The sequence below is a fragment of the Myotis myotis genome, unplaced genomic scaffold (assembly GCF_014108235.1).
Source record: "Myotis myotis isolate mMyoMyo1 unplaced genomic scaffold, mMyoMyo1.p scaffold_m19_p_6, whole genome shotgun sequence".
In the NCBI taxonomy this organism is placed as follows: domain Eukaryota; kingdom Metazoa; phylum Chordata; class Mammalia; order Chiroptera; family Vespertilionidae; genus Myotis; species Myotis myotis.
The window spans coordinates 3,701,265-3,714,682 of NW_023416368.1; the positions used below are offsets into that span (position 1 = coordinate 3,701,265).

A 13,418-nucleotide genomic window follows, 5' to 3' on the forward strand; every position below is an offset into this window, starting at 1 on the left:
CTTGGGGGAGGGCTCTGCGTCGGGGTTCAGGTCCGCAGCATAGAAGAGCAGGAGCTTCAACAAGTGCACTTTGTCTCGGAGCTGGGGGGCCAGGGGCTCTCCCAGCATCTGGACCAGGCGGCTGTGGAAGGCCTCGATCTGCTTCTCCACGTCCACCACTGTGATGTCATCGCCTTGCTGGGGCTTGGGCTTAATCCTTTTGATTATTAAGTCTTTTCGATCGATCACCGAACTCCGTAAATGCTCTGCAAGAAGGAACAAGTCAGTTGAAAAGAACTGCTTTTTATCCCTTCCTGATTGAAGACACTGAAGTCCAATTTTAGTAGCAGGGTCTGGGCAAAGACTTGTCGCCTAGTTACTGGGACACAAGTCAACGGCCAAGTGGGTACCTGTGGTAACTATTTCCAAAAGGTCCATTGTTCTTGTTCTCTCTGGTACTCAAGTTTTTCATATTAAAAAAAAATTCTATTCCATTTTAATTTTCCCTTGGTTTAAACAATGAAACTATATTTAAGATTAACATAACCACTTGAAAAATATTCAAGTGAATTTTGAGTATCTTAAGGTAGATTTTTCCTAAGTATGGAAGAATGGCAAAAAAATACTGAGCTTATATTTAGTAAGTTTATTGTGGTGTTGGTTTATTATAGTAACTGTTTAAGTGAAACCATTTTGTCTGCACTGTAGGGTAGGCCAAATGAGTAAATACATTTGTGCTCAGAAACGGGGGTGTGGGGCGTTGTTTCTTTTAGCCAGAGAATGCGTTCATGGACAGCCCAGCACCCATGTCTTGTGGGGCTGCTCTGCCTCTGGAAATGTTTGTAAAATGTGAAGGTTCAGGTTATACTTCTCCCCAAAGTCAAGGGTCTGTACCAGGGGTGGGCAAACTTTTTGACTCGAGGGCCACAATGGGTTCTTAAACTGGACCGGAGGGCCGGAACAAAAGCATGGATGGAGTGTTTGTGTGAACTAATATAAATTCAAAGTAAACATCATTACATAAAAGGGTACCATCTTTTTTTTTTTTTAGTTTTATTCATTTCAAACGGGCCGGATCCGGCCCGCGGGCCGTAGTTTGCCCACGGCTGGTCTATACGAAAGTAATTTAATCATGGGTAGGGAGTTAGAAACTCTCACTTTCTAATTTCATTTAGCAATTTCATAGGAAAGTAATTCCTCCCAGTGTTTTCACTACACAGACTTTGGCAACAGCCCTGAGTTTGAGTCCTGGCTCTGCCTTTCCTTTCTTCCCAGTCTTTGTGTCCCCATCTGTAAAGGTCAATGACTTTTTCAAGGTCATTGGATGACATAAGCTAGTGTATGTGAATTTGCTTATCTTCCTTCCTCTCTCCATCTTAAGAGGCTTTTCAACCTCTCCCTTTTCTCCCCCACCTTTGACAACTCAGGCTGAGCTCCAAATGTCCTCAGACCGTGTGAAGAGGCAGAGATGACGAGGGAGCCCGCACTGACCAGGACACTGACCATTTCAGGGTGCCATTCAGGGTAGGACACTTTCAAACTACTGAAGCTGGAGAGGATGTCAAGGATAAAATAGCATTGCATCACAGCCCATTTATTCAATACAGGGAGGCTTACATTTGTGAGTGCTTGAAAGTTTATATTTGTATTATTTACTAATTATTGTATTCTTTATTTGTATTACAACTGTAAACTTACTTTTGCCGCCCCTGTATGCTGATCTGAGGCCTGCCTTTCCCTTTTTTGTTTTTTTAATTTTAGTATATTTTACTGATTTTTTACAGAGAGGAAGGGAGAGGGATAGAGAGTTAGAAACATCAATGAGAGAAACATCAATCAGCTGCCTCCTGCACACTCCCTACTGGGGATGTGCCCACAACCAAGGTACATGCCCTTGACCAGAATCGAACCTGGGACCCTTGAGTCCGCAGGCTGACGCTCTATCCACTGAGCCAAACCAGTTAGGGCCCTTTCCCTTATTTGAAGCATAAGAATATTCTGTAAGTAAACCAGAATCCATGTCTATGTTTTGTTTTTTTTTAATCCATGTCTATGTTAAGTCACTATTGCCCATGACACAGGTGTATTTCCTGGGAAGCAAAACAGAAATGAACAAGACGTTTTAAAGATGAACTTTAAACAAAAACAAGCTGCTTTAATATTAAACTTTCTGCTAGATCTCCAAAAGAAATAGTTACAGAAAGCTCAGTGAGGCTAAGCACCCATGGAATTTGCCTTTGGGGCTTTGTTCTGAGTAGGCTATGTACTGTGCTTTGAGAGGGCTAAAAATGCCCCACTACGCAAGCATGTGCTGTGGCCTTGACAATGCACTCTGTTTAGTTACAAGAACTTGAAACAGAGGAGACCCTTGGAGCGTACCCCTGTTTAGGCAAACAGGCAGACCAAGGTCCACTCACAATGCCTGGGCTATGCCTACTCTTTCCTCACACCCACTTGCAAGCGGCATTGGCAGGTTAAATATTACCAACCCCATTCTGTAGAAGGAGAAACGGGTCTAGAGACCAAGTTAGCTGCACAACGCAGAGTAAGTGCTGGGCTTGGACTTAAACCCTGCTCTTCTGTCTTAAATCCAGAGCTTTTTTTTTCTGTCTCTACAACATCAGCCTCAGTTCTAGGCCCGGGAGGGTACAAAGACTTTCTTACCTTCCCAAGTGCCTCTACTGAGCTAAAATCAACGTCAACAGGATCATGCAGATAAATTTCATATACACTTCCTATTGTTTGAGAATAAGATACTGCCCTTCTACCTCTCAATACTTCAGTACAGACCTCCTAAGATCAAGGACATTTACTTTCATAGGCCAGGATAATTATCAAAAATAGGAAATTTAATATTAATGCAGTTCTATAATCTGTTTAAATATCATCAATTGTCCCAATAATGTACTTTCTAGCTTCTTACTTCCTGGTTCAGGACCCCCTCTAGGGCCATGTTTTGCATTTAGTACTCACATGCTTTAGTTCCTTTTTAAAATGGAGCAGTTTCTCGTTCCACCGTTGTTTTGAAGAAAGTGGCACTTTTGAGGAGTACAGGCCAGTTCTGTGAAATCCCTCAAAATGGGTTTGTCTGATCCTCCTTGTGATGAGGTCATGGACTTTTGGCAAGAATATTACATACATAAGGCTGAGGTGTCCTCGGGGCATCACCTCCAGAGGAATGCCAGTTTTCTTCTGCAGTTGCTATCTTTCCTTTTGTAATTAATTACATCACTTTTCCAAGGGCCCCATTAATCCTTGGCTAACCAATCATTCTCATTTGAAGCAGCTCTTTCTCAGCTTCGCCTGGGAGTTGAGCAGAGCCGCTCTGACAGACGTTAGGATGTCTTCTATCTTTTGTAGGATGTACACTTTCACCTTCCACTGATGCGCGCTGTGTTTGCATCATACTGACGATGTTTATAATGTCCATAGTCAGTGAGCAATCGACCCAGCAAAGACATGGCCGTGACGGGCTGGGTCTGTTGCCAGGGCTAGTCAGGAAATGACTGAGCACCTCCCATGTTTTGGTGACTCTTGCTCACTCATACTGGTGAGGACCTATGTGTTACATACTGTCATGAACAGGTGAGCTCTTCTGTTTCAGAGCAGTGATTCCAGCTATGTCATTCCTTGTTCCTTACAGGTACAACCAAGGAACAATGCTAACTGACTGGAATCCCCGCGGAACTTTAATGCACAGCACTGTCCCCCATGAGACTCCCACACCATCTTGAGCACAAATGCTCCTTACCTCTGAGAACATGTTGATAGCTGGATAACAGAAACTGCAGGTGCTCGACCAGCTCATCCCACGTCTGCCACTGGGTTTTGTCCGACTGTGGAGACAGAGCACTTGCTAATAACCGCCTCCCTCGGTTAAAGGTTTCGTGCAGTTTCCTAGTCACTTGGACATGATGCTCAAAGGTTGGGGAAGGTGTCCTGGCCTGAACTGAAGCAGGGAGGCAGGTACCTGACACTTGAGCAGCGACGTGGAATGGTTCAGGAAGTAGAGGGCCTGGGCCAGAGACAGGGGCAGGCGGGTGGGCGTCTCGCAGCTGTGCAGGAATATGATCTCCAACACTTTGCAGCGCAGAAGGTGGCTTTCCATGGTGGTAAAGAACATCTCTCTGCATGGAGAAGGTGAAGAGGCAGCTAACCGGCACGGCTCTTATTTCCAGGAACACGTTCCACAATTCCCCCTCGGTGCTCTAACATTTGCCCTAAAACAGGCAGCTACAAAAGAACCTCATGGAGGCCTACACACTCACTAAGCCATGGACAGGGCAGACACAGAACCCGATGGAGGTCTGCACACTCACCAGCCCCGTGGACAGGGCAGACACAGAACCCGATGCAGGTCTGCACACTCACCAGGCCCATGGACAGGGCTGACACAGATTTGTTCATGAACTAACAACTGCTAGAAATAGGAGAGCCTTGGTATTTGGAAAAGACCAATTTAGGACACATTAAGAAGAATTACTTCACTAAGAGAGTTAATATTGAGAATAATATTTCCGGATGTTCACAGTGTGCTAGATATTGTTTGTCTCAGTAAGGAACATTAAGATAAAGGATTTTCTAGTATAACTTGGTGAATGCCAATTTGCCCCTTCTGGGAGAGTTTTAAAGTAGGGCCACGTTTTACTTAAATTGTTTTTGTCTATGTTAAATCTAAATTTGCTTATAGTTATGTAGTCCTTCGATTTCTCACCTCTCAGCAGAATCTGGGCCTAAATGTTGACTGGTATGAGTTGGACCCAAATAATGTGGTAATGGGAGCACAGATCTATGCACACCTCCTCTCTGACCTTTCACAGACTCCTCCTTTGAACAATGAACCTGGGATTTAGAAGTCCTGGGTTTAAATTTGGATTCTGAATCTGATTAGCTGTGTAACCCTGGATTAGTTATTTCACTACATTTAGTATTTTTCTCGTCTTTTAGTACCATGAAAATATGAGAATGTGACCATGCCTGGTACATTGTAGGGACCCAATAAACACCTGTCTTAATCTTAGCAGGGTGTTTTAATTAAATCTTTATGACTAATATTTGGTAGGACATTTTCTTCTAATGGAGGAACCAGAGCTGTGGAAGAATATTCTTGGCTGCCAACTGGGAGCATCGGGGTTGGGGGTGAAAAGCAGAGAACCGAGGGAGATAATTTCTCCAATGCCCTCCCATAGTTACTTCCTGTACCAGCAAGTGTTTACGAATTCATATTCATTCCAGTTTGTCTTCCTCTGGATTCTAAAATTGCTGGTTCAAAGAAAGAATCATTAGTTCTAGCCAAGAACTCTCTTTCTTTATCCCCTCCTTATTCTGGTCTCTGGCTTATTCCGGAATTCCTTATTCTTACTCTCTGGGCTCATGCTACAGGTCCAGCCCTGCTCATTCTTGGTCATCTCTAATATTGGACATGCCTGTTTCATTCGCCTCTCAGGCCTCCCATGGACATTTATGCTAGGCTCCATGGCTGAGGGTTAGGGAAGAAGGTTGTGCTTAGCAGGTGAACCTTGAAGGATGAGTAAGATTGTTAGCTAAATGGGTAAAGTAGGAAAATTTAGGTTCCATTTAAGGTAGCCCAACTTTTCCCAAAAAATTACGACTTCGTTGCAAATAATAATAATTCATTGAAAACTGTCTTCTTGCCCTAACTGGTTTGGCTCAGTGGATAGAGCATCGGCCTGCGGACTGAAGGGTCCCAGGTTCAATTCTGGTCAAGGGCATGTACCTTGGTTGCAGGCACATTCCCAGTAGGGGTGTGCAGGAGGCAGCTGATCGATGTTTCTCTCTCATCGATGATTCTAACTCTCTATCCCTCTCCCTTCCTCTCTGTAAAAAATCAATAAAACATATTTAAAAAAAGAAAACTGTCTTCTTTTTATAGGTTATAGAAACAGGAACTACCTCCCCACTCCCGCTCCCCAATTTAACTACTGTTTGGAATTTTCTTTCAAAATTATGTTCCTGGTATAAAACAGAAAAACAGAACTAAGACTCACCTCTGACTCCTTTCCGGAATGTCCAGCACAAACCCAAACATCATCTCGGCAATTTTATTCGAGCTGCAGGTGGGGGTCCTGTCCACCTCCACGGCTATGGACAGCATCCTCTGCAGTTGGCACACAATCCTGAGTCCAGAACAGATACGGGTGAGCAGGAGGTCGGAATGAGCCACCTGCTGGCAGGGAGGAGGTCCCACCAGCGTTCTACAGGGTCTTGTAAAGCACACAGTAGGTCAGGGAGAACTACTCAAGCCACCAGCATGCTTTTTTTGTTCAGCAGTTTCACCTACCTGGATCCCTTTTGCCAGATCATACTATCTGAACCTCTCAGAACCTGGGGTTGAGCTGCAAAAGCAAGCTGCTTTTAAATTCAAAGATAGAAACATACAGTTATAAGGATCTAGAGTACTTTGAGGATCATCTATTCTATAATTTTTGCTATGCAGATGAAGAAATGGGTCCAGAACTGCTTCCAAGTATTTGAATCTCTTCCATACAGGTGGAGACACAGAGGTGGGGAAAAGTAGGCTAACAGCTGTGAAACGCAGAGCTTATTGTATTATTTATTAATTATTGTATTATGTCTTTTTCCAACTGCAAACCTGCTTTGCCCACCCCTGTAGATATTTACCATATAGTTTTCTCCTATTACTGATTCCTTTACATTAATCTTTTGCTCAGTTCATTCTCAGAACTTCAACCGATGGAACGAGGCCCTCTCCCATGAGACCTCACCAGCTGATATGGCAGAAGGAATCTGGACAACCTCTCAGAAAGTCCACCTTTTCTAACATGCATTATTATTGTGATGGAAGAGAGGGCTGTTGGCAGAAAATCTGTAGGCGGTGACACAATAGGTGGACCAGAGGCATGGGCCTTAGATTCTGGGCCGGCAGTGACAAGCTGTTCACCTGTTGACAAATTACTGACAGGCCTAGTTCAGAAAGTTGTGAGTGCTCTGAGGGACATCTGGCAGACAGGCGGTCATTAATGATAAACAGTAGTGCCTATTATTGTTGGTAAGATCTATTAGTATTCACTTATAATCAATTTCTCATTACTATTATTTATGTGAGATTAGCTTCCCTTAAAGGAACTATGTGGGCCTCTCTTGGATCTGTAAACTGGGGTTCTGGGATAGCCCTACTTCAAGGCTGCCCAAGTCAAAGCTTTTTTGCTCCAAGACATTCTCCATTTTGATACAAGATTGTCTCCTAAGTTAGTCAAAACCCATAGGCCTTATATGAAAATCCGTGCAACTAGATTGTAATACAGCGTTGTGAATTTAAGCACAAATGCTGTGTTTGAAAAGCCGAGTGTGACTGATTTCTCACAGTATGACTGACACAGGATAGAGGGTTACTTGTATAAGGGCAGCTCCAGCTGCTAAAATCTTGGCATCTCTCAAAAAATACCTAGACCACTCTCAACCCCATAAAAGAACTCCAGGAATCTCTTTCCGGTGCTGAGGTCCTGGGACCGGCCTGGTCTGAACCACTGCTGTTATAACCTGGTCTGAACCACTGCTGTTATAACCTGGTCTGAACCACTGCTGTTATAACCTGGTCTGAACCACTGCTGTTATAACCTGGTAGAACCGGCAGGCTGAACGGCCAGACTCCTCCCAGGACTGGAGGAGAGAGACGCAGGTCCTCGAGGACTAGAGGCTGCCGATCGCCCACTACCCATCCCTTCTCTTCTGTCAGTGAAGCTGAAGGATGTGCAGCTGTAACTGCACTGTCTCTTGGTGTCCAGGAAAGGGAGGGCTTGTATCCTCGTTTTTTGTTTCACTTCAGTTTATAAATTTGTGTTCACTTATGGAGTCCTATCCATCTAGGGGAAAGCATCTGCTGTTGTTCTACCTTTGGAATTAGAAATTTAGCCTTTGATCAAACAAGACAGTCTTTAGTGAGAATCATTCTGTTTCAGGGCTTGTTAACTTGGGGGAACTGCTCTTAGGGAGTGGGGCTGTTTCTACAGTCAGTCCCAGCAGCCCCAGAAAGGCAGCGTCTGCCCTTACACCTGAGTGGTGTTCTTCGTCAGAGGAGGCTGGGGAGAAGTGTGGCTACTGCTGGCCTTCATGGTGCCTGTTCCCGAACAGGTATGACTCCCATTTGGGGGCTGAGTTAATCCACCTTCCGTCACCGCTTTAACCAACCACTTGATCACATCTCTGCAAGGGAAAACAGATAAGAAAACGTTTAAACTTTTGTCTGATTGTATGGTGCTCAGAACTGCAGCCTTACCCTGGGCTCCTAAACCCCTAGGTTTCCCCAATGGCAACAGAAGGCCCTTAGGCTATTTTCAATGTACGTAAGTCTACTGGAAACCATACACTAAATGCAGTAGGGTTATACATGTAACTAAGATACCAACATTTACTGAGTTACCATCATTGAAAGGTACCTCCAAGGTCTAAGAGCACTATTTCTGGCTTCCTGACCAGAAACATCCCTTGACTAGGTGGTGAGCTGAAGTGAATGACCACAGAAGTCCTTGCTGGCTTTCACTTGTTAGGTGTCATCTATTAATGCTAACACTCCAGGTTTAAAGTATGTACAGTAGAGTCATATTTTACACAGGGTGTAGGCTCTAAAGGTCAGCAAGGCAAAAACATCTTATACAGTCAAAATTCCTTTGATGATCACTTAGGTAACCAAGGCAGAAATGGTGGATTGAACACACACAGCTAACTTTGTATCTTTCAAAAATCCCACTAATAAATACTACAGTAAATCATTTTTAAAAATCTACAAGGAATGAGAAAAAGAGGTGAAAACAAATCATGAAATTTTAGAAATCAGGAGGAAAATGAAGTATATTCACATAACAGAATATTATATAGTAGTGGAAATGGATAAGCTACAGTGTTAGGTAACAATATGGACAAATCTTAGTATTCTGTAATATTAAGTGAAAAATAAAAGACTTTTTAAATAACGGATTACATATAGCATGATATCCTTTTATATATAGCTAAAAATAAAAATATATACTTTGTAGGAACACATGCAGATGTAATAAAACTACATAAAAAAAGTAATCGAAGTAACTTATAACTTCTTAACAGTGATTCTGGAAGCTAGAATACAATGGAAGATTTCCTTAAACTTTCTGTAGGAAAGTTATTTCTTTTTTTTTTTAATTCAATCTTTATTGTTCAGATTATTACAGTTGTTCCTCTTTTTTCCCCCCATAACTCCCCTCCTCCCAGTTCCCACCCCACCCTCCGCCCTCACTCCCCACCCACTGTCCTCATCCATAGGTGCAAGATTTTTGTCCAGTCTCTTTCTGCGTCCCCCTCACCCCTTTCCCCCGCAAGAATAGTCAGTCCACTCCCTTTCTATGCCCCTAATTCTATTATAATCACCAGTTCATTCTGTTCATCAGATTATTCACTTGATTTTCAGATTCACTTGTTGATAGATGTGTATTTGTTGTTCATAATTTGTATCTTTACCTTTTTCTTCTTCTTCCTCTTCTTAAAGGATACCTTTCAGCACTTCCTATAATATTGGTTTGGTGGTGATAAACTCCTTTAGCTTTTTCTTATCTGTGAAGCTCTTTATCTGACCTTCAATTCTGAATGATAGCTTTGCTGGATAAAGTAATCTTGGTTGTAGGTTCTTGGTATTCCTCACTTTGAATATTTCTTGTCACTCCCTTCTGGCCTGCATAGTTTCTGTTGAGAAATCAGCTGACAGTCGTATGGGTACTCCCTTGTAGGTAACTGACTGTTTTTCTCTTGCTGCTTTTAAGATTTTGTCTTTGTCTTTTGCTCTTGGCATTTTAATTATGATGTGTCTTGGTGTGGTCCTCTTTGGATTCCTTTTGTTTGGGGTTCTCTGCGCTTCCTGGACTTGTAAGTCTATTTCTTTCATCAGGTCATCAGGTAGGGGAAGTTTTCTGTCATTATTTCTTCAAATAGGTTTTCAATATCTTGCTCTCTCTCTTCTTCTGGCACCCCTATAATTCGGATGTTGGTACACTTGAAGCTGCCCCAGAAGCTCCTTACACTATCTTCGTATTTTTGGATTCTTTTTTCATTTTGCTTTTCCGGTTGGGTGTTTTTTGCTTCTTCGTATTTCAAATCGTTGACTTGATTCTTGTGATCCTCTATTCTGCTGTTGGGATTCTGTATAATATTCTTTATTTCAGTCAGTGGATGCTTAATTTCTAGTTGGTCCTTTATCACAACCTCGAGGGTCTCATTAGATTTCTTGTAGGTCTCATTAAGTTTATCGGCAGTTTCTAGAAAATTCTTGAAAAACCTTAAAAGTGTGGTTTTGAACTCTATATCTAGTAGTTTGCTTTCCTCCATTTCTGTCATTTGTGTCCTTTTTCTTTGTCTCCGCATTTTTTATGCTTTCCTATGTTGATAAAGTGGTTTTCTGTGTTAAGTGTCCTCTAGGGCCCAGTGGTTCAGCCTCCCCAGTTACCTGAGGAGGACACTCTTGGTGCACCCCCTTGTGGTCTTTGTGCACAGTCTTGTTGTAGTTTAGCCTTGATTGTTGTAGGTATCACTGGGAGGAATTGACCTCCAGGCCAGTTGGCTGTGAGAATCAGCTGTGTCTGCAGTGGGAGAACTTCTGTGCTGGAGACACCACTCCGGGGCAAGACTTGCTTCAATGGGGCTTTGGTGCTCACTGAGTCTGCCCCGAGTATGTCCTTTATGGTTCCACGGAGCTGCAAACTGGATGGTCCCACTCTTACCTCTGGGTACACTGGCTCCTGGATCTCTAGGGAGGTGCTAATCTAGCCTCTGCCTGAGGCTATCCAGCAAAAGTCTCCCTGCAGGGCTTGGGCGGGGCAGGATCAACAGGGCGAGGCTAGCAGTTATGGCTGCTCTCAGAGGCCCTGCTTCTCAGTGTCCCGACAATGGCTGAAAGCCCCTCCGAGAGAAAGCTGCCCTTGAGTTCCGACCAATGCCAGACAGTCCCGCTTCTCCCATATGAGGCTGGGTCCCCAGAGACTCGCCCGGAACTGAAGCTCAGAGCCTGAGACTCCCTCCCAACTGAAAATGACAACCGCGCCCTCAGCCGCCAGCCCGCTCTGCCTGCGCCTCTGTACCTTAGTATTTTACTTCCACACTGTGCCTCCTCTGAGTCTCAGTATGCTTTTCTCTTTCCTTCTAGTTGTAGAATTTCCACTCAGCCAGCCTTCCTGTGGTTCTGGATGATGTCCGTTCCATCTTTTAGTTGTATTTTTGAAGTGGTTGTTCGAGGCAGCAAACTCCGGTGTTTACCTATGCCGCCATCTTGGTTTCTCAGGAAAGTTATTTCTAATCTAAATGTCTACACTCAGTTATGAATCAATTTGTGGGAAGATAATTTCAGACATACAAGATCTCAAAAATTTTACTTCCCACATACCTTTCTAAGATTCTACTGGTGACTGGTCCATCGAAAGGAGGGAGTGAACCAAGAAAGAGAAGAAGTAGAGCAAATAAACAAGAGTCTAACACTAGGAACAGGCAGAAGGAACTCCCTCATTTACAGTAAGGCTTCGCAAAGAGGACAATCGATCCAGATTAAAGGAGGCCAAAATGTTTCACCATAGATATTTGAGAAGAAACTGGTAAGACTAGCCAGTGCAAATAAACATCTGAGGGGAGGTTCAGACCAAATAGTAAAGAATTTGGGATTGATTTCCAATATGCACAAAGAATACAAGGAAACTAAAACTAAGGCAATTATCAACTCAAAGGAAAACAAAAAGGTATCATAGTTTAGTATTGACTCAACTCTGACTAGCTACATAGCCATAGTAATAGAAACATCAAATACTAACCTATACAAAATTATGATATAACTATATTAATGGTACAGGGGCTGGGAAATGTGTGTATGGAGGAAGGAGGTAGGGAGCAAAAAGAGCCAACTCCTCATCTTTCATGTGGGAAATTGATAGTAGCTAGTAATAAAGAAGTCAAGAATTAGCAACACAGCAGGTTATTTAGCCACACAGATGTAAATATCCAAAGAATCAAATGAAAGAGTTGAAAGTAGTTACCACTGTGGGAAAGGAAAATGCAGGTAAAGGGACTGGGGACTAGTATATTTCTTAAATCTTATGGAACTAATTTACCCGTTGTGGGCACAGTTAGAAAAGAAAATCCCGTACAGAGGGGTCATATGGAGACTGACTTACCATCTCTTTTAAAACCTTATCTGTGAGGAATAATTTATATACAATAAATGGCATACAGGTTTTGTGTGATGAGTTTTGATAAATACATACATACATCCATGTAGCCACAACCTTAATCTCATATCCATCTCTTACTGAATCAAAGATAGCTAGTTTTCCCATCTGATAAAGCACAAATGCAGGACCTGGTTTGCATTTTGAGGGCACAAATGTCTATTTTTAAACCCAAGAATCGCTCTGTATAGTGAGTGAGAGGCTCACATCAGGAGAGGTGGGAATGAAAGTGACTGGCAACATTGGCTAGAGTGGGATCCTGTCTCCCGTTACCTACTCTATCCAATGCCTTACATTCACACAGCAGAATGGTTGGCAGAACTGCCCTCATTCAAACTGGTATTTTCTAATTTAAAACCCAACTACGCTCTCCTGTGCTCTTTGAGGATTCTCTACTTACTAATTCTCTATCCCTAGACTGACTAAGAGGAGCTGAGGTTTCTCCTAGATCTCCTGAGGTTGTTTGGACAATAGGGAAATAGACCCAAGGAAGTCTGATGGCCTTGAGAGAAAAATGCAAGCTCTGGTGCCCAGCATACGCTGGGACGGAGAGCATGTGTTTTAGGGCGGTCTGTAGTTTCAGGGACTGGCCCTGGCCCACCATCCTGCTCTGGATGGTCTCGCCCATCTGGTGTTCCCTGGCCTACCTATCCCCCGCCTCCTGCCCTCCCAGTGCTCAGGGGCTGGTTACCGGACGTTGTGGGGCTGCTTGTCACAGGACAGCACCATGTTGGCAATGGACTGCTGCAGGTGCTGGCGCTGCTTCCGCAGGGTATGCTGGAAGTCATCCTCCAGGGTCTGGACCACATAGCGCAGGAAAAGGACTCGCCCAGGCAGATGTTGTCCCTGTGGGAGAGAAATGAGAAGTATTTCATCTCCTGGGTGACAGTGAGCACTGGGCTCTCATAAAGACTTAGTCAAAGGAAGGCCACGAGTCAACAGTATGTCTATACCGGAAAGGGAGAGAGCAGGCAGACTAGGTCATTACAAAAGAGGGCAAATAGGGCATTCCTGGAGGCTCAGGAGTGCAGACTTTCTGATGGTAAGAGATGACCATGGGAAGTGAGTCTCTCACTAAATCTATCAGTTTCAGAATAAACCCTTAACTGTGGCTCTCAGAACAGAGAGGCAGGAACCGGCTCCCCAGTAACTCTGCTGAACTGCTAGATCAAGCAACCAGGACATCCCTCCGGCTGCTGACTTCTATAATGTGAGCTGATGCGC

General features: G+C 43.6%; 1 protein-coding gene across 1 annotated transcript in view; it reads right to left on the reverse strand.

The window, feature by feature from the left end:
* Nucleotides 1-13,418, reverse strand: part of SIMC1 (SUMO interacting motifs containing 1) — a 35,299-nt gene that overhangs the window by 1,096 nt on the left and 20,785 nt on the right. The window contains 6 exon segments of the mRNA XM_036311817.1: nt 3-245; nt 3,731-3,815; nt 3,950-4,106; nt 5,988-6,116; nt 8,011-8,163; nt 12,886-13,040. Of these exon segments, the coding sequence (XP_036167710.1) occupies nt 3-245; nt 3,731-3,815; nt 3,950-4,106; nt 5,988-6,116; nt 8,011-8,163; nt 12,886-13,040 (922 nt within the window).